The sequence below is a fragment of the Stegostoma tigrinum genome, chromosome 9 (assembly GCF_030684315.1).
Source record: "Stegostoma tigrinum isolate sSteTig4 chromosome 9, sSteTig4.hap1, whole genome shotgun sequence".
Classification (NCBI taxonomy): Eukaryota; Metazoa; Chordata; class Chondrichthyes; order Orectolobiformes; family Stegostomatidae; genus Stegostoma; species Stegostoma tigrinum.
This window is the reverse complement of record NC_081362.1, coordinates 63904891-63923815: the sequence shown is the minus strand read 5'-3', so window position 1 is coordinate 63923815 and position 18925 is coordinate 63904891. Positions and strand designations below refer to the sequence as shown.

Genomic DNA, 18925 nt, shown 5'->3' with positions numbered 1-18925 from the left:
CCACTCATTTTTGAGAGATCCACAAATCTGGCCAGAGAGATCTGACAATAGCACACGGACTTTCTTCATACAAGTTATTTTTACACAGTGCAATAATTATGGCCACAGCAGTGATCCCTATGGCACTTCAATAGTTACAGGATGCAACGCTGAAAAAAGCCCCCCCCCGCTTTACCCTTCTTATTAGTTAGCCCATTTATCCATGCTTTCTTCAAAATCATGGGATCTTCTCTTATTGAGTAGCCTAATGTATGGTACCTTCTGAAAATCTAAGCATTTTACATCCTCTACTTCCTTTTTCTCTGCTACTTAACACTACCGCAGGGAATTCTAGTAGATCTGTCAGGCATTATCTACCCTTCACAAGTTATGCTGACTCTGCTTCACAATATTTGCAAACTGTAGACAAGTGCCATGTAGTCAGATATCACAAATTAGATGCCACATGATCAAACTTCCAGAATCATGTTAAAGCGGTGGAAAACCTACAGCCGTATGATGGAAAGGAAACCAGACATCTGCAACCTGATTTTCTATATGTTCTCTTGGCAAACAAACAAACAATCTGGTATCTCTTCAGTAACTTGGCTGGAAACAAGTTGGGAGCTGCATATATCAAGTTGTCCCCGAACACAAACTCAACCCTGCAGTACCTAATCTGAATTGCCGCTGCCAACAGTTGAACATCAGGACTAAATGTTACCTAATTTCCACTCATCTATATCATACTGGTACTTTAAACAAGACACTTGGCTAGTGATTGGTAAAGGAATCAGTGGCCCAATTTTCCTTCATTAGCTAGCCTTGACAATTCAGAGGCAATTAACCTCATTCAAATAATCTGAAATAGACTGAAATAATCTCTCAAAAGATCAATAATCTTTTGGATAAGTACACATTTAATATGACATGCATTGATGAACAAAAACCTTTCAACACCAAAAGCATTTATTTTGAATTGAGCGTTTTTTACATATAGTACATAGTACCAATTATACATTAATTCAACATATATTAACAGCCCATTTATTACAAGTACTCTCTCAAATACTGAAAGTATTCCTATTTTATAAACATTTCTACAGTGAAGGTAAATACATGCTAAATGGTTTCATGAGAGGAGAATGCACAATAGAAGAGAAAATGGTTAATTTAAAGTATAATAGGACAAGGAAAAGAAAAGAAATGGGTGTGCTCTCCGTTTCAACAATTCATACATTAGTTTCAAACTAAAGAGAGTTCTTGCAGCTTTGTCAGATTTTCATCTATATTTATAGCAGGGTCACTTTCACAACAAACTATACTTAAGTTGAATGGAAACGAAATTATCTGGAAGACCAAACATATGCTAATGTTATACCCAAATTGCAGCACCTGTGTATTTTCATGGTTATTCAAGCATTAAAAAGTCTTCCTGTCTTGACTCTGTGTAAAATAGAAAATCTCTAAAAATGATCTTCCATTTTTCAAAGGTGCAGTAATGCACAAGATTTTATCCACTATTTTTACCATTACACAAATGTAGTTAATCTATTTCATATGCCAGTGGTATGAGGCCTGTTAAACAGATTCTGTGGTGGTCTATTGTTTGCATGGAAATAATATTAACCTTCATTGATCTCAATAACATAGTCACAAAGAAACAATGGGTTTCAAGAAGCATCAAAATCTTTTCCAACACGAGAGTACATTGTAAGTAGTATTTAGTTGAAGAAAATAAGGTTTAAGTGTTAGTAGAACAGATATAGTGCTAGAGAATGAAACAGCATTATGACCCAGCAAAAGCTTGAACCAAAATTTAGAAAAACATAAAAGATGTGTTAAATTTATATGGTGTATCTCAAACTCTAGTTTAAGATTTGAATACACTGCTGGATTTCAAGCATTGTATACATAAAATTTAGTAATATATGCATAAAAACTTTGATAAGTAATTCACATCAAGTTAAGGAAAATAAAAATGGCTACTTTCAAAGATCAATGGAAAACAAGAAAGTGCAGTGTTAGTTAAAATGGAAATCACTGGAGGAAAAAAAAGTTGATTCACTTATTCTCAGCAACAGAGGTCATTAAAAAAAAAATGAACAAAAAAAGACATCCTTGCATTCCTTTACAACCATTGAGACACAAAGCCTGAGGACAAGGCGAGAAAAAAAAACATGTGGTTCTTGAATCAGCAGACTGAGTTATTAGCAAAGACTGGGCCTTGTAGGATTGAAATAAGTTAACTGCAAGGGAATACAAGATGATTGGTATTGAATGGATAACAACAGGACACTATTTTAAACTAAACCACAACAGTTAGATTTAAGGGTAAGTAATAAAAAGCAATTTAACTGACATAACTGAATGGATTATTAGTTAGGGTTGCAAAGTGTGAAATTGATCTAAAAAAAATTACAGTCGCTGTGACATTCAAACAGTAGGATCACTCTGGATGAATAAACTGAATGGCTTTCCTTGTACATATTGATCTTCCAAAACAAACAGAATTGTCAAGAACTAGACCCAGTATTTAGTAACAAAGTTTAGGTGTCAGCATTGAATGCAAATGCCAAACAGTTAAAAAAAACACTTGCCACAGAATTAAATTTTCTAGGTTCTGACAAATTTATAAACAAAGTTAGCTAAAAAGCCATAAAATTTGTTATTTTCTTCAAACTTTATTCACAACGGAAAATCCAATTATTACATTATGCTTGATGTTACAAGTCCAGAACTGATTTTTTTCCTTAATTAAATTTGGATGGCTACAAACAGCATTACTGAAGATAATTCCTAGTTAGCCATAAGTTTTGTGCTGAAGATTTCCATCATACCTTCAGCAGCTGCCTTTGAAATGAAACAGGATTAATTATTTCCCCTTTGTTTAAACTGACCATCTGAGGATGAAACACTTCACATTCATGAAAAATGCCAGAAAAAAATACTGCAGCACAAGCAATCCAATATAATGGCCTTACTGCTTCACCCTGGACTAGAAAGACATTTGTCAGATTCCTCACCTCCCCCAGAAAATTCAAAGTATAACACACATGAAGATCATCTTTGTCCCGGTTTTACTCACATTTTCAACTCCAATTTTTAACTGTTAACAACTTAGCTGAATATGTCAAATGATGTGTTTGCACATTTAAACTGTATGCTGGAGCTGTTAATAGGACCAGAAAGACCACATCAACAGCAAAAGGTAGTCACAAACTATGTTGCTCATGTTCATACGTAAAATTAATTTTAAATCAATAGAAATTAGTATGCTTACAAACACTTTGGCATTCACAACATAAACAAGAACTGAATCATACCCATATTTGACCACGTTTTATGAAGACTAAACGCAGTTTTTGAAGTATTAACAGAATTGATTAGCTTGTTTTACCACATCCTCAACAAAACAAGTGTTTCATGAAGTTTGATAATTATGGAGCAAAATGCTCCATGATGCTGTGCAGACTATCTTACTTAAAATATATAATTAATCATATTTACTTCATTTTGTTTCTGATGCTTCTTTACTGGCTTCTACAAAGCACTATATTGCCTGAATAATATGTGCTTGAAACAATCCATGAACAACTCCAGCCAAACAGAAACAGAATCGTTGAGTTTTGCAAGGTACATGTTAACAAGCAAGTCTGAAGTGAACATTTGATAAAGGATTGCTCCAGATAAGCAAAGACAAGAAAATTAAAACTTGGAGCACTTCCTCTTTGCTTACCCATCATTCCTACTAAAAGTATATTTGAAGAAACCTCGAGTTAATTCTAGCAATTTAAAACAAAATCACTGAGTTAACTGCCCTGATTACAGCCACTGCTTGCATATGACTTCTTTAAAAAATAAATTCATAGTAAACTGCACATTATAAAATAGCTTTATATATCCTTTAAACACATTTTACAATATATTTTTGATACCGCACAAATAGTAAGATCTTTAAGACAAGAAGAACAGTGGCAAACTGCTTTTTTAGCTGACAAAAATTCTTCTTTTCTTGTGACCACAATATTCAAAGTTTGATTAGTTGACTGAAACCAGATGCACACCTTAAGAAAGCACATTCACAAATCGGTGTAAAGTGAATAAGCTACCACGGAATCAAGACAAAGAGAGGGAAAGCAAAAAAAACTTCCAACTGAAGGCCAGCAATCTTGTCCACATTTGATCTGAAATTGTTCATTAGACATCACTAACTATAGAGCACAAAAACACACTTTGGATGTCCATATTGTATTACTCCAACACCTGATAAATAATGATGATTAAAAAACAGCGGCTTTGAAGATGTGGGCTTTATTATCCCAAAATGTTCCACCTTTGTGGAGGAAATTTCAAGTGCAAATAAAGTGAATGACATCTCTTTAAAATACGCACTTCACATGCAATCCACATTTCCATAATGACAGGTGAACAGTTATGTAATCGTTTTTAAAATCACTGTAATTCTGAAGTAAGTGTTTCAAAATGGGTGGCCTGAGGTGTACTTCATTAAACCTGATCCTCTGACTTCCTGCAAGAGGACTTTTTTTTGCTTCAGGATGTGCCGAGTGCCTACAGTTCTATTAGAAATTAATCACAAGTGCTGCCAGTCAAAGCCAACTAGCGTCTGATTTGCTTCTTGTGCATGGCCAATCTCCTCAGTGATGCTATGTTGCTGCCACAGTTTCTGCAGCTTCCTGTACCGCTCTTTGCAGAGATGAAGAGGATTCCCTCGTCTGAAAAAGGCAATTCACGTAAGATTACCATTGTCAAGCATTTAGCATCATACATTCACCTTCAAGGAGAGAAAACATACAATGCTCGAGAAATAAGCAGTCAGTAGTATCTGGGATTCAGTAAGGGATAAGCCATTTCATTCATATTGAAGTTTGCGTAGAGGAAAAGTGAATTAATAACCATTTGATAAATTGAGAAATAGCCTTGAGAATCATGTTAAATATTGCTGAGATAAACAGCTGGAATGGGCAAGAATATTCACGATTTAGCTATAATTTGGTGACTTGTAAGATTGCAGAAATGCTCAAAACAGGGCCACATGTGTCAAACAAAATCTTTGCTGGCATTATGATCAAGAAACAGATAGCCTAAATAGAATAAATCACACAGAATAACACCTGTACAAAAGGTTACACGCAGAGAACCTTTGGAACATTTAATTAAAAATCTGAACATGCATACGTTCTTTCATTCAAAAGTGGATCCCACATTTGTATTAAAAATGTTTTAACTTTTTACCTCAGTCCCTGATCTGTCTCTCCGTAATCATCAAGGTAAGGCGGTGGATAAAAGCACCCTTTTGTCTTTCCAGCCAGGAACAAAATCTGGCTCTCTCGAACTCTGAAAATGCACAACAACCATAACAATGTTAAAACTATACGCAACTTAGTTTATTTTTACGAGGCATTGTATTTGGGGTTCAACTTCTTGCTCTTCTATTAATAAAGAATCAAATCATCAGATGCTCTTAAAAATTTAGCTCTCTGACCAAACATTACTGAAATGCTGTCTTTTGGAACAGAGTTGAAAACTAGGATTATAGTGTCCTGAAGCAAAGGATTTCAGTGCTTCAACTTTGAATTAACTTCACATCACAAATACAATGATTCATACTTCAACATGACTGTTACTTGTGGAACCGGTGAAGATGGAAGTGTCTCTTAGGCGGTTACAACAATAAGATTAAGGTTTTAACTCACCGCAAAAAAATTCCAACTCCACAACCACAAGTGTAGGTATGAGCAGTACAGGCCCCAACATCTTCTCCTTCCAGTTCTGTTTGACAGCAGTAGCTCTGAGAACACAACATTCCCCCACAGACCAAGCAGAGTGTTGGTGCCCGACTTTTATCCCCACCTGATTTTGGACATCTATTTTAAATTGTAAAGAAAAGTAGTAAAAACTTTGGCACAGGTGTCAATTAAGTATTAACAGATGAAATTCACTTATTGAAAGTTTAATGGGAAAGAATGTGAAATGTTATTTTCCCCTTGTAATGGGAGATGTCTGCTAATTCAGCATCATTTTATGATAAAGCTGGTGTGATATCAATTTTATTTGGAACAAGTCTCCACTTTGCAGTTATTAGAGGGCTAAGTCTAAAACTGTATGTGACATGTCAATGAAATCATATACATCATTGCAGGACGTGATGCAATGTCACACTACGTTGCCTCGGAGAGAGATGAAGCCAGACATAAGATACTTCTTTCTTAAAAAAAAAGTTAGGCCTAGAAATTCCATTCAGGGTCAGAAACCCTATTCTCAACAACAAAAACAGTTGTTTCTGGAAAAGCTCAGCAGGTCTGGCAGCATCTGTGAAGAAAAATAGAGTTAGCTTTTCAGGTCCAGTGACCCCTTGTCAGAAAAATTCTCAAACCTGGTTAAATTAAACATGCCTGGGCTGAAGTGACCGGTTAGAACCAAGCTAGGAATCCTGAAATCCAGTAGTAGGAAAGGTTATTGTAGAAACCACTCCCTCTTTTACAGCACTAAATGCTGTACTCTTCAGATTAAATGTCAAGCAAACTGGCAGCTACTGCGAATGGGCAAATATCTTAGGTAAGTGAACGGGTTAGGGTGGCAGGTTGGTGAGGGGTTAGAAAGGCAGAGGAGTACAGTGTAAGGAATCAGGGTCAGTCAGTATGGTCTGGCAGAAAGATGCGTATTGGCTTGGATGATGGAGGGTGTTGGAGGCCAGTGCAAGGGATATGGTGTGGTGTTCTGTGTGAAACCGGAAGTGCCAAGTGGGTCATCTATTTTGGGTCCCTCCTGAAGTTCCCCCCTTTACATAAATATCAAAAAATTGCTAAAGGTTCTGGATACTGCAAAGGCTTGAACAACAAATCCACAATTGTATTAAAGACTTGTGCTCCAGAACAAGCCAGGCCACAAGCCACGATGTTTTAGTGCAACTGCAACAGTGCCATCCAGCCAACATTGCAAATAATGCCCCAAATATGTGCAGTGCATAAAAAGTAGGTTAAATTTAACTTGTCTAATTATTGCCCCATCTAATTATTACCCCAAGACATGGATAACATCCAGACTGCACTAAGTGGCAAGTAACATTTTTGCCTCACAAATGCCAGGCTACGGCCATCTCCAACAGGACAGAAGCTGATCATTGGCCCTTGACATCCAATGTCATTACCATCATTGAATCCCACAATCTCAACATCCTGGATATCGTCATTTAATATGGTCTGAAACAATCCCTTAGATTTAATGGAATAAGGAGACAGGTGATGGATATATTAATAAATTGGGTTAGAATTGGTTGTTTGAATGTATGAGCTGGTATTTGGTGGTGCATGTTTTATGGACAGTGACCAATTGAAATAAGTCCTCACGTAAAATTGTGGGCACAAATCTTGTTAACATGCTGTTCTCTTTCGGAGTATAACACTGGAAATTACAATTGTCCAGAAACTGAAATGGACCAGCTACAGAAATGCTGTGAGCACAAGAACAGGTGAGAAGCTAGGCATTCTGTAGCAAGTGACTCAGCTCCTATCTCCACAGTGTGTGTCCACAAATCATGAGCATGATGGAATGATCACCACTTGCCAGACTCCATGCAGGAACAACACACAAAAATCTGGATGCCAACCAGGACAAAGGAGCCGAATAGCACCACATTCAGAATCTTCAACATTCACTTGCATCACCATAGTGCAAATGTACTGCAACAGCTTACCAAGGCTACTGCTTTGACAGCACTTACCAAACAAGTGACCACTATGACTTAGAAGTACGAGGCAGCAGATGCATCACAGCATCATAACCTGTGTTTCCTCTCTTAGTCCCACACTATCCCTGACCTGAATGTCCTTACATCCCAAGCACTGCATTCATTCAAGAAGGCAGTTCACCGTACCTTTCCCAATGTAGTGAGAAACGGGCAAAAAATGCTGGCGTAGCCATTGATTTCCACATCCCATGAATGCATTAGGAAGAATGCTCCTTGATGCCCCACAACACATGTTCACCTTATTTCTGGAGTTCAGTTAATTATATGAAGGTAACCAATTCTAGTAGAATTGATACTCCGCATTGAGCAATGGGTTGTGTAAGCAAATATTGCTCAACAATGCTTTAAATTAGCTCTTTCATTGCTGATGATTAATAATCATAGGTAGAAATGGGCAAATTCAGTTTTTTTGGACAAGGAATCACAGCCCAAACCTTCCAACAGCAAGATCATCATTGCAGCCAAGCAGACAGCTGTGCATTAATACCATCCAGAAATCCTGGTCCAGCCAGCTCTGTAGCAATTAATCAAAGCTGAAAACATCTACTGGAACCCTCCAAACAAATGTACCAACTCTGATTTAGCACAAGAGATTCCAGAGAAAGTTCAAGGAATGACTACACATTCATCTCACTATTAAGTTGATCCTCCTGACTCTTACCTCACCACTTCTCAACCCTTCATAGATGCCTGACACTCAACCTGGACCTCACCACCAACCCCACCACCCCCAACGCAGACCTGGCTTTGATCTGACACTGCCTCTACACCCAAGGTGCTCATGCCCACGCACTTCACCTATGTCTCAAGGGCAACAAAATGTTCACAACCCAAACACTGTCAACTCTCCATGACCTATCCTAAACATGCAAATTTTCCTGCAGTATATCAGGTAGTGGAGCAGCTATGACACTCAAATTTGGTACAAACTTGTGACTGAAACCATACACTGACAATAACCTCTTCATTTCCCAAAGCGGTTTAGTGGCAGGGAACTCTACTGATGCTTGCTCTTTTCTGATGGTGGCAACATTTGTCTGTGCCCTTTTATATGCCCTACATCAGCTACATTCACCCTCACGAGGTTTTGCTAAGATTTATTATCCAAAGAATGGAAAAAATTTCTTAAGCACAGCTCCAAACTGTTCAAAGCAGTCCTCCCAAGTTATTGAAATATCTGGTTGAATCATCAAGCTTAGACAAAAACATCACTGGAAAATTCTAACTACTTTGATTTAGTAGAGAGAGGTGTTTTTCACATCACATACTGAACTTCTACTTTCAACTATGAAGGCTTCTCCAAATGCAAGAGATGCAACACTGCTAGCTAACCAGACAGGATGTCATTTACATTGATGACTGTATCGGCGCCGCCTCTTGCTCCCCAGAGGAGCTCGAACAGTTCATCCACTTCACCAACACCTTCCACCCCAACCTTCAGTTCACCTGGGCCATCTCCAGCACATCCCTCACCTTCCTGGACCTCTCAGTCTCCATCTCAGGCAACCAGCTTGTAACTGATGTCCATTTCAAGCCCACCGACTCCCACAGCTACCTAGAATACACCTCCTCCCACCCACCCTCCTGCAAAAATTCCATCCCCTATTCCCAATTCCTCCGCCTCCGCCGCATCTGCTCCCACGATAAGACATTCCACTCCCGCACATCCCAGATGTCCAAGTTCTTTAAGGACCGCAACTTCCCCCCCACGGTGATTGAGAACGCCCTTGACCGCGTCTCCCGCATTTCCCGCGACACATCCCTCACACCCCGCCCCCGCCACAACCGCCCCAAGAGGATCCCCCTCGTTCTCACACACCACCCTACCAACCTCCGGATACAACGCATTATCCTCCGACACTTCCGCCATTTACAATCCGACCCCACCACCCAAGACATTTTTCCATCCCCACCCCTGTCTGCTTTCCGGAGAGACCACTCTCTCCGTGACTCCCTTGTTCGCTCCACACTGCCCTCCAACCCCACCACACCCGGCACCTTCCCCTGCAACCGCAGGAAATGCTACACTTGTCCCCACACCTCCTCCCTCACCCCCATCCCAGGCCCCAAGATGACATTCCACATTAAGCAGAGGTTCACCTGCACATCTGCCAATGTGGTATACTGCATCCACTGTACCCGGTGCGGCTTTCTCTACATTGGGGAAACCAAGCGGAGGCTTGGGGACCGCTTTGCAGAACACCTCCGCTCAGTTCGCAACAAACAACTGCACCTCCCAGTCGCAAACCATTTCCACTCCCCCTCCCATTCTCTTGATGACATGTCCATCATGGGCCTCCTGCACTGCCACAATGATGCCACCCGAAGGTTGCAGGAACAGCAACTCATATTCCGCCTGGGAACCCTGCAGCCATATGGTATCAATGTGGACTTCACCAGTTTCAAAATCTCCCCTTCCCCCACTGCATCCCTAAACCAGCCCAGTTCATCCCCTCCCCCCACTGCACCACACAACCAGCCCAGCTCTTCCCCCCCACCCACTGCATCCCAAAACCAGTCCAACCTGTCTCTGCCTCCCTAACCGGTTCTTCCTCTCACCCATCCCTTCCTCCCACCCCAAGCCGCACCCCCAGCTACCTACTAACCTCATCCCACCTGCTTGACCTGTCCGTCTTCCCTGGACTGACCTATCCCCTCCCTACCTCCCCACCCACACCTTCTCCACCTATCTTCTTTACTCTCCATCTTCGGTCCGCCTCCCCCTCTCTCCCTATTTATTCCAGTTCCCTCCCCCCATCCCCCTCTCTGATGAAGGGTCTAGGCCCGAAACGTCAGCTTTTGTGCTCCTGAGATGCTGCTTGGCCTGCTGTGTTCATCCAGCCTCACATTTTATTATCTTGGAATCTCCAGCATCTGCAGTTCCCATTATTTCTGTAGGCCTCCTTCTGTTTCATTTTCACTATTGCTTTTATTGTCCTTCTTTGCTACCTGACACATCTGAACTTGCCTATTCGCATCCCAGAGATGATATTGTTTCAGCATATTGATTTGACAGTCCTATGGTTTAATTGGTGATCTGTGGCAATCAGATCATTTAGTTCACCACTTATTTTCACTACTCAATCTGGACCATGGACCATACTTTCATCTTCTAAAAGCAGTAATACTGACAGCTAAACCCCTGGTTGAAATGTTTGGGATTTGGCATGTTTATCTACCCAGATTTCTTCCGTTACCCTGCATGTTCCTGAGAGTCATTCTCAGGATAAATAGGGCAAATTTTCCATGTTAGACTTTGTCCTTAATGGTTTTCTTTTATTAATTTCAGAGACCTCTTAACTCATCTCCATAAACTTAAAAAATGATTAAAACCAGTCGACTCATTAGGGGACTCTCATTTAGTGCACAGAAGAAATTCCTGTTATTGCCTCAATCACAAAGACATTCTGGCTGGTAAAAATGTCAACTTATAGATCATCTCAAAAGTCTCAGTAACTACCAAAGGCATTTTCACATAACGAGTTGCAGTACACCTGGTCTTTCCTATTATTGTCCTCTCCCCTTGCCTTCTTTTCTCTCCGTCTCCGGTCCGCCTTCCCCTCTCTCCCTATTTGTTCCGGTTCCCTCTTCCCGTCCCCCTCTCTGGTGGGGGGTCTGGGCCCGGGGCGTCGGCTTTTGTGCTCCTGAGATGCTGCTTGGCCTCCTGTGTTCATCCAGCTCCACACTTTGTTATCTCACATAACATGTACTGCCCCTGCAAGTGTCTTACCCTTGCAGGCCGCAGCTAATGTGATATGCCTGTGAACCTGGGTTTAATTTACTGAATGGTTTAATTTTTTAAAAAAATTGCATTCTATGTAGTAAAGAATCATTACAATGTTTTTCTCCTACTTGAAACCTAGCTGCTAAATGATGTGATGGGTCTTGGCTGAATAGAACTGTCAGTGAAACAGATAGGCATTTTCATCCTAAAGAGGCGAGCAGAACTTAAAATAAGTTGTGGAGGCCAAGCCATTAAGTGGTTTCAGTGTCGAGATAGGAGCAAATTACTGCAGATGCTGAAACCTGAACTGAAAACAAAGAAAGGTGCTGGAGGTCACGGCGAGTCGGCCGGCGAGCATGGAGAGGGGACCGGCTGACATCTCGAGTCCGGATGATTCTGGTGAAGGGTCATCTAGACTCGAGATGTTGGCTTGTTTTCTTTCCAGGGATGCTGCTTGGCTCGCTGTGATCTCCGGCACTTTTGTTTTCAGTTAAGATAAAGGTAGACAGGTTCTTAATTAGTTATGCGCTTCAGATCGGTATGACAGGTCGGCACAACATCGAGGGCCGAAGGGCCTGTACTGTGCTGTAATGTTCTATGTTCTATGTTAGGCATCATGAGTGAGCTGTCATTTGTATGTTACAAGATGGGAGGGGCACACCCTTGCTCCACGGGTCATAATGTGAAATATAAATTATGTAACCAGATCCTGGTACGGACAATCTTATGCCATCACTATATTATATTTTGAATGAGAAGATCCATTAACCAGGTGTCTGCAATAAATATGAAAATTAGCAACTTGTTATAAAACAACACCCAATGAAAATGCAGAATTAATGAACATTATTTGCGAAATGAAATTATCAAAGTTAGTTATAAATATAAACGATAAAATGTTAAATATACATGTGAACAATAAATAATACAAAAGGCATACACTTAAGTAAGGGGAAAAGGAAAAGATTTCTCTCTGGAGTGATTCACTTAAAAAGCACTTTGTGGCCTAAGGGCATTTATTCTTAAGGTAAGAAAGGTAAACTGTAGAACTTTTCAGTCTGTCATCCTACATTCTTGTACATACAGTGAAGTCTTTAACATTGTGCCATTTCTCTTGGGTACTGGTAAGGTCCTACTTGTTCTTAAGTTGTTAAGTTCTTACAGTCAGTCTTCACTCTTCCAGAATCACAACCAGTTTTTAACCCTCTTCTCACAGTAAAGGTGCCTCTAAAACACTAGTTAAAAGCTGAGCAGCTTCTTCTGTAGCAGGCTTTCCCTAACTGAAAATCCAAATAAATACTGCAAGCCTGCAGGCACTATCCAAACAAGACAGCAATGAAATAATTAAAATAGTCATATGCTTTCCCTCCTGTGAGTTTAAACAACCAAGACCAGCAAAGTAACTAGTGTAGTTTTCTATAAATGCTTTGTTTAAAAGTATGTTCCAAGGTGACTTGTCACGGAGCTTTTAAAAAATGATCCCAGAATCTCCAGAAACTCATGAAACAGAAATGATAAACTATAATGCCCCTTCATAACAACAAACATTTAATCTACACATATTATGATATAATGCATCATCCATTACCAAAGCAGGAGTCAACTTTCAATGACTGTTCATTTATATTTCATAGTTCAATACAAACTGTGGTCTGCTCTCTCCCCTTCTAAACCAGTGGCTTCTACAATGATGGGGACCTCAGAAGTAAGCTGAAATAATTTATCAATTTGACACTTATGGCTGAAAAGAGGTGAAAACATTTGAGCCTGCTGCTTTTTTTTTTAAAACATGTGCTATGCTCCATCAATACTGAGGCTGGGAAAGTTCACAATGCCTCCTCCCAGTAGTTGGTTGTCCATGGCTGAATGTGGCAAGATTGTACAACTTTGATCTCATTTCTTAACTGCAGAATTACTCGCTCTGTCCATAACATGCTGCTTCTGCTGTGAATGCACAAGGTGTCCTGTGCTGTAGTTGACATGTCGACATGTCTCATTTAGATACATCTGGTGTTGTCCCAGGCATGGGCAGAGATGAGCAAATTAAGCCTTAAAATAACTTTATAAAGGTGTATGCAGCCACATGAAAATCTCTCTGTTCTTATGGTTCAGAAGTTGAAATGTGGAGACAACCACTTTTCTTCAATCTTGTTCATAAACAACACTTATAATAAACTGCATGACTTTCAGTGTAATTAAATCAAATTTCAGCAGCTTATGATTTAGTTTGCAACAGGTCACTGTTAGATCCTAATACAAAGACATTTGTATACTCACGTAAAACAAGATGCTCGGTTTATGAGGCAACTGTAATCATCAGGAAGTTCAATTAACTTGTTTGGCTCTCTAGGATAGCTGGAACAGGGGTAGGCAGAAGGTAAAAGAAACTTAAAGAATAATAATATTTATTTGCCAATTTTATTCCATCTGATCACAAAACCACAAGGTAGGAGCCTACCTAATCGCCGTTCTCTCTCCTTTCACAAAGCTCTGCACTTCAGCAACACCACACCATCTAAAATTTTAAGATTTTATTTTACAGGCATGTTAGTTTCCAACAATCACCATATTAATATACACGAAGAATCTGTGACTGCATAATAAATGAATTTACTGTAAAATTTAACTATTTTCTAATGCTGAAAAACAACTAAGTCATCTTCAAAAGAGAAAGCAGATAACGTTTTGAAAGAACATTTTCATGTGTCACTTGTAAAATATCATAACTAATAACTCAACTCATGTTGAAGTTTCATGGTAGCATATGTTCTTCAGTTAAGAAAGACCAATCATATAACATTTATTTCTGGATCACAAAACAGATTATTTATTCAACCTAAAAGTACTTGTTGTTCATAAATTTTACCTTTGTATCAATGGCTCAATTGTATCGCTCTCAGTTTTGAAAAGACTCATTAGATTTGTTGGGAGAGAAAGATAGCGGCATAACAGTTCAAAGTGGTGTGGTCCATTCTCTGAAATTGAACAGAATCAGGTTCACTGTCAAAGTCCTCAAAGCATATACATCCCAAATACAATACAAATGTCTCATATCACAAAAGCTTCCACTGTTTTGAGAAGTTTCTCACCGCGTATTGGAAACAATAGGACGACGACGACGACTTCGGTACAAATAATCAATTTGCATAAATTACAACAAAGGATTAAATGTCTTCTGTATTTGAGTTAGTAGTATTTTTATTTTGCAGTAAAGCATTAAAAAAGAGAATATGGATATTTGGATTTTTGAATTTTAGACTTTGAGAAATAATCTGCAGTGCTTATCTGAGAAAAGGTGAAAAATGTGCCTTAATATGTGGAAGAAAGGCTTGATCCCCAAGTGCGGAGGGTGGAGCAAACTACTCCAAGATGTAATCGTATTTGGAAAAAAAATTACCTTGCAGTTCAACTGGGGCTGGAACATTATTGAGATAATGAAAGAACAAGGCAGAACATCGTAGATAGGGTATTATACCAGTCTTGATATATTGCCACAGGTGCCAACCTGAGGTCATTGAATTCAAGGCACTATAGGGAGATAAAAAAATAGAACTGTCAACTCTTTGAGAAGTCTCAAAAATAAAAAGCACTTTGACTGAACAGTTCAGTAACATATCACATTGTGCTCACGATTAGTCAAATATCAACTCCAGGTCATCTACTGACAGCCATTTCTATTGCAATGGCCCAATCCAGTTTCAATACATTCAAGGAGCTTGTGTTAGCTTCATTTATACTGAATCCAATTTGAAAGGAGCTTGCCTCACCAAACGTGCTTAGAAAAATCAAATATGGCTCAAACCAGCAAGAGGACATGATTATTACTATAAACAATTTGGTACAAATTCCATTGGTTGATGTGTTTTGTTACATTTTCCATGTTCCACATACAACTGTGCCCTTTCAAATCAGGCCCAAATAAGGATCCTTCATAATGAGTTCATGCTGTATACAATGGCAGAATATTGTGGCGAGATGGGCAGCACAGTGACTCAGCAGTTAGCACTGCTGCCTCATAGCACCAGAGATCCAAGTTTCATTCCAGCCCTGGGCAACTATCTGTGTGGAGTTTGCATATTTTCCCCCAGGCGCTCTAGTTTCCTCCCACAGACCAAAGATATGCATCAGAGATAATGGGAACTGCAGATGCTGGAGATTCCAAGATAATAAAATGTGAGGCTGGATGAACACAGCAGGCCAAGCAGCATCTCAGGAGCACAAAAGCTGACGTTTCGGGCCTAGACCCTTCATCAGATGAAGGGTCTAGGCCCGAAACGTCAGCTTTTGTGCTCCTGAGATGCTGCTTGGCCTGCTGTGTTCATCCAGCCTCACATTTTATTACCAAAGATATGCATGTTAGGTGAACTGGCCATGCTAAATTGCCCATTGTATCCAGGGATGTGCAGACTAGGTGGATTAGTCATGGGAAATACAGGGTTAGAGGGATAGGGTAGGGATGTGGGTCTGGGTGTGATGCTCTTTGGAGGGTTTGTGTGGACTCAATGGTTGAATGGCCTGTTTCCACACTCTAGGGTTTCTATTACTCTATGATGCAACGATGCAGAAATTGGAAGAAGATACCAAATGGGACCTGTTATGGCTTGGGACCAGTAAAGGTTTTTTTGAAATTGAGAAAATGCAGACAATAAAGCCACAAAATGCCATGAAGTAATGAACTTCAATACACAACGTCAGAACTATAATACAATCTATAAGACAAAGAAAATCACATTCTAACATCAAGAATTAATATGAGATAAACATGGGTTAAAAAAAGTGACCAGATTCTCAATAGAACACATCAAAATAACAAATAATCAAGATAGACACCAGAAATTCCTCAGCAACCTTCTTCAGGTATTAACAAGAGTTGCGATCATCAAACCTCATTGCAATCCATGTGTATTCAATTTTTCACTTCGATGATCTGGCCTTGAAACTCCCTCAAGAGCCACTCCATCATGGATGGCCTCAACACCTGTACAAATTCTAGCTGATCACCTGCCTTTCCTGGGACCACACTATCCTCAATTCTGGAAACTCGACTTGTACTTACTCAGACAACTGCAAATTTTCACCAGGCTAGTTATGTCTCAGGGTTTTCCGGAGTTCCAATCTTGCTCGGTTAGGTCAAGCTGTCTGTGTCACACATTGCCTTAGCAGTGGATCCAACTACTGTTTGGGCTTTGAACATCTCTTCCTTAACCTTGGACTGCTTGTAATGGCCAATTAAAAATTTTCCAAGAACACTCCCAACCCATCGCTTGTTCTTATTTGGACTCCAAAAGTAAACTGCATCATAAGCTAGATGGCCATATGGAAATCCTGTCTACAATAAATAGGACAAGTAAAAGCAAGCCATTTACTTTCATAACCGTTTACTTTTCATTATCAAAGAGTTAGAAGAGAACATCAACAATGCTGTCAAGTGACACTTGTTCAGCAACACCCACTCCCTGGTGTTTTATTTGGTTTCTGCCAGAACTGCCAGTGTTAACACAGATGTGGGCAAAAGAACTGAATTCCAGAGTTGAGTGACTGCGTTTGACATAAAGGCAGCATTTGACCAAGTGCAGCACCACGGAGCCTGAGCGAAACTGAAGTCAATGAGAGTCAATGAAAAAACACTCTGCTGGTCAGAATGATAGCTGGCATGAGGAAAGACAATTATGATTATTGGCAATCAATCATCTCTATCACAGGATAGCACTACAGAAGTTCCTATGGGTAGAGCCAAAAATCTACAATTCCGTTATCAACGACCTTCCGCCCAATCATAAAAGTTAAAATATTCACTGATGATTGGATAAAGCTCAGCACCAACTGCAACTCTTCAGATACTGAAGCAGTCAGGATGTGTGTGTACAGGAGTGGGCAAGGTGATTAATGGCAATTAACATTCGTGTCAAAGTGCTGGGCAATGGCCATTGCCAACAAAAGAATGGAGCTGGAGCGAACAGCAGGCCAGGCAGCATTGGAGGAGCAGGAAAGCTGATGTTTCTTGTTGGGACTCTTCTTCACCTGACCCGAAACGTCAGCTTTCCTGTTCCTCCGATACTGCCTGGCCTGCTGTGTTCCGCCATCTCCACACTGTGTAATCTGATTCCAGCGTCGGCAGATCTTACTATCTCAGAGAATTTAACAATATCGCTTTGCAATTCAGTGGTATTACCAGCAGTGAATCCATCACTATCAATGTCTTTGGTCAGACCACTGATGAGAAACTGAACTGGATGAACCGGATAAATACACAGCTACAACAGCAGGTTAAAGACAGGTAATGCTGCTGCAATTAACAGATCTCCAGTCTCTCCAGTAATTGCCTATCGACAAGTCACAAGTCAGAAATGAGAAAGCATACTCTCCACATGTTGGATGGGTGCAGCTCAAAACCACACTGAGGAAGCTCAATACAATTCAGAACAAAATAGCCCTCTTGACTGGCATACCATCCACCACCTCAACATTCAGTCCCTTTTCCAGCAATACACAGGAGCTGCAGTGTGTATACCATCCGTAAGGAGCAGCAACTTGCCATAGCAGCTTCAATGACAAATTACAAAACCACAGCCTCTACCACCTGAAAAACGGAGATGGGCACTGGGTGCATTCCAACAATTTAAACTCAAAATTACACACATCTTAACTTGGAATGGCACCACCCTTTCTTCACTGTCACTAGAATTCCTTTCCTAAAAAGTAGAAATGTTCCGGCACCTCAATGGCTGCAGTGGTTCAAGAACGCGTCATGGCAACCTCCGAGGGTAAATAGGGGCTGGTCAAGAAATGCTAGCCGAGCCAGTGACACCCATTTTCCATGAATAAAGTTTTCAAAATTACAGGACAAAACCACAATGTAAAATTAATGACAATAAATCTGCAGTAAATCCAAGTGCCCTATTATGCTGAAAATTAATGTTGTAGCTTGTATTCTGAAAATAGGTTTCTAACATTTCTACGTTACAAATTTTGCAGGCCAAAAGTAAAATATCATTTCCCATCCACCAATCTTTCATGTAAGCCTCCCAATTAAGAGAATATTAATTCTTTTCTCATCCAAGCAACCACCAGATGGAGCAGTTTGTCAGTCAGAAAGCTTCATTAACAAGCCAAATGCAATCATACCTCTTGATACAAAGTGTCACATTGAATACATTGAAAAGAACACAGTGATCAAAATATTTGTATGAAATGAAACAAAGTGGGAGTGGGAGAAGAGAATACAATTAGTAACTGCATAAAAAAATTAACTACCTTTTTGGCTCAAAATTTCCATACATTTCTCTTTGCAAAGTATCATATTTTGGTTGAAGATGGTAAATTACAGTTCTGTTACTGGCCTGAGTGAAATGAAGCTGTTACTTTATAATTAGTAATTCTGACATAGGGAATGCCACATGATGCCACAGAGGCAGATTTGACTTCACTGGTAGGAAACGGTCATTCCGTGA

General features: G+C 39.9%; 1 protein-coding gene across 4 annotated transcripts in view; it reads right to left on the bottom strand.

The window, feature by feature from the left end:
• Window positions 1-930: 930 nt before the first annotated feature.
• The window catches only part of ubr2 (ubiquitin protein ligase E3 component n-recognin 2), a 136977-nt gene continuing 118982 nt past the window's right edge, over window positions 931-18925 (bottom strand). For all 4 annotated transcript variants that reach the window (XM_048535650.2, XM_048535651.2, XM_048535652.2 and 1 more), the window contains 7 exons: window positions 14872-15002; window positions 14341-14449; window positions 13933-13989; window positions 13752-13829; window positions 5697-5867; window positions 5236-5337; window positions 931-4715 (listed from right to left, as the gene is read on the bottom strand). In XM_048535650.2, coding sequence (XP_048391607.1) covers window positions 4574-4715; window positions 5236-5337; window positions 5697-5867; window positions 13752-13829; window positions 13933-13989; window positions 14341-14449; window positions 14872-15002 — 790 coding nt within the window. In that variant the 3' untranslated portion in view covers window positions 931-4573. The remainder of the gene's footprint in view (window positions 4716-5235; window positions 5338-5696; window positions 5868-13751; window positions 13830-13932; window positions 13990-14340; window positions 14450-14871; window positions 15003-18925) is intronic.